The sequence below is a fragment of the Cariama cristata genome, unplaced genomic scaffold (genome assembly GCF_000690535.1).
Source record: "Cariama cristata isolate BGI_N322 unplaced genomic scaffold, ASM69053v1 scaffold40472, whole genome shotgun sequence".
NCBI classification, from domain to species: Eukaryota; Metazoa; Chordata; class Aves; order Cariamiformes; family Cariamidae; genus Cariama; species Cariama cristata.
The window spans coordinates 1-858 of NW_009605110.1; the positions used below are offsets into that span (position 1 = coordinate 1).

An 858-nucleotide genomic window follows, 5' to 3' on the forward strand; every position below is an offset into this window, starting at 1 on the left:
CCCTACCACGCCCCTCACCTGTCCATCATCCCCCACCAGCCACATCCAGGTACGGGCGGGGCAGCACAGCCTGACCACGCCCACCGGGCGGGAGCAGTACGCCACGGCCGTGGACATCGTGGTCCACCCGGGTTTTACCGTCACGGGCGGCGACCACGCCTACGCCGATGACCTCATGCTTTTGCGCGTCGAACCTCCTTTCGTCATCACCCCCGAGGTCCAACCCCTGCCCCTTCCCAGAATTCCACCGGCCAAGGGCACCAACTGCACCGTCATGGGCTGGGGGACCACCACCAGTCCCCAAGGTAGGGGTGGGGTGGGGGCATCTCCACCAGGAAGGGACCCAGATGGCCAAGGGATGGAGATCTCAACGGGTGTTGGGTTGGGTGGTGGCATCTCCACCAAGAAGGGACCCAGGTGGCCATGGGTGGTGGCATCTCCACCAGGAAGGGACCCAGATGGTCAAGGGATGGACATCTCAACCGGCGTTGGGTTGGGTGGTGGCATCTCCACCAAGAAGGGACCCAGGTGTCCATGGGTGGTGGCATCTCCACCGAGAAGGGACCCAGATGGTCAAGGGATGGAGATCTCAACGGGTGTTGGGTTGGGTGGTGGCATCTCCACCAAGAAGGGACCCAGGTGTCCATGGGTGGTGGCATCTCCACCAAGAAGGGACCCAGATGGTCAAGGGATGGACCCCTCAATGGACTCTCTACTGAGAAGGGACCCAGGTGTCCATGGGTGGTGGCATCTCCACCAGGAAGGGACCCAGATGGTCAAGGGATGGAGATCTCAACTGGCGTTGGATTGGGTGGTGGCATCTCTACTGAGAAGGGACCCAGGTGTCCATGGGTGGTG

The 858-nt window shown here is 62.4% G+C and overlaps 1 protein-coding gene across 1 annotated transcript; it reads left to right on the top strand.

Annotated features, from left to right (window-relative positions):
* Positions 1-49: 49 nt before the first annotated feature.
* Positions 50-305, top strand: LOC104158244 (kallikrein-11-like; the record flags this gene model as incomplete). Its single annotated transcript, XM_009695834.1, has 1 exon — positions 50-305. A coding segment is annotated over one exon (256 nt), but the record flags the coding sequence as incomplete, so codon positions are not given.
* Between the last annotated feature and the right edge of the window lie 553 nt (positions 306-858).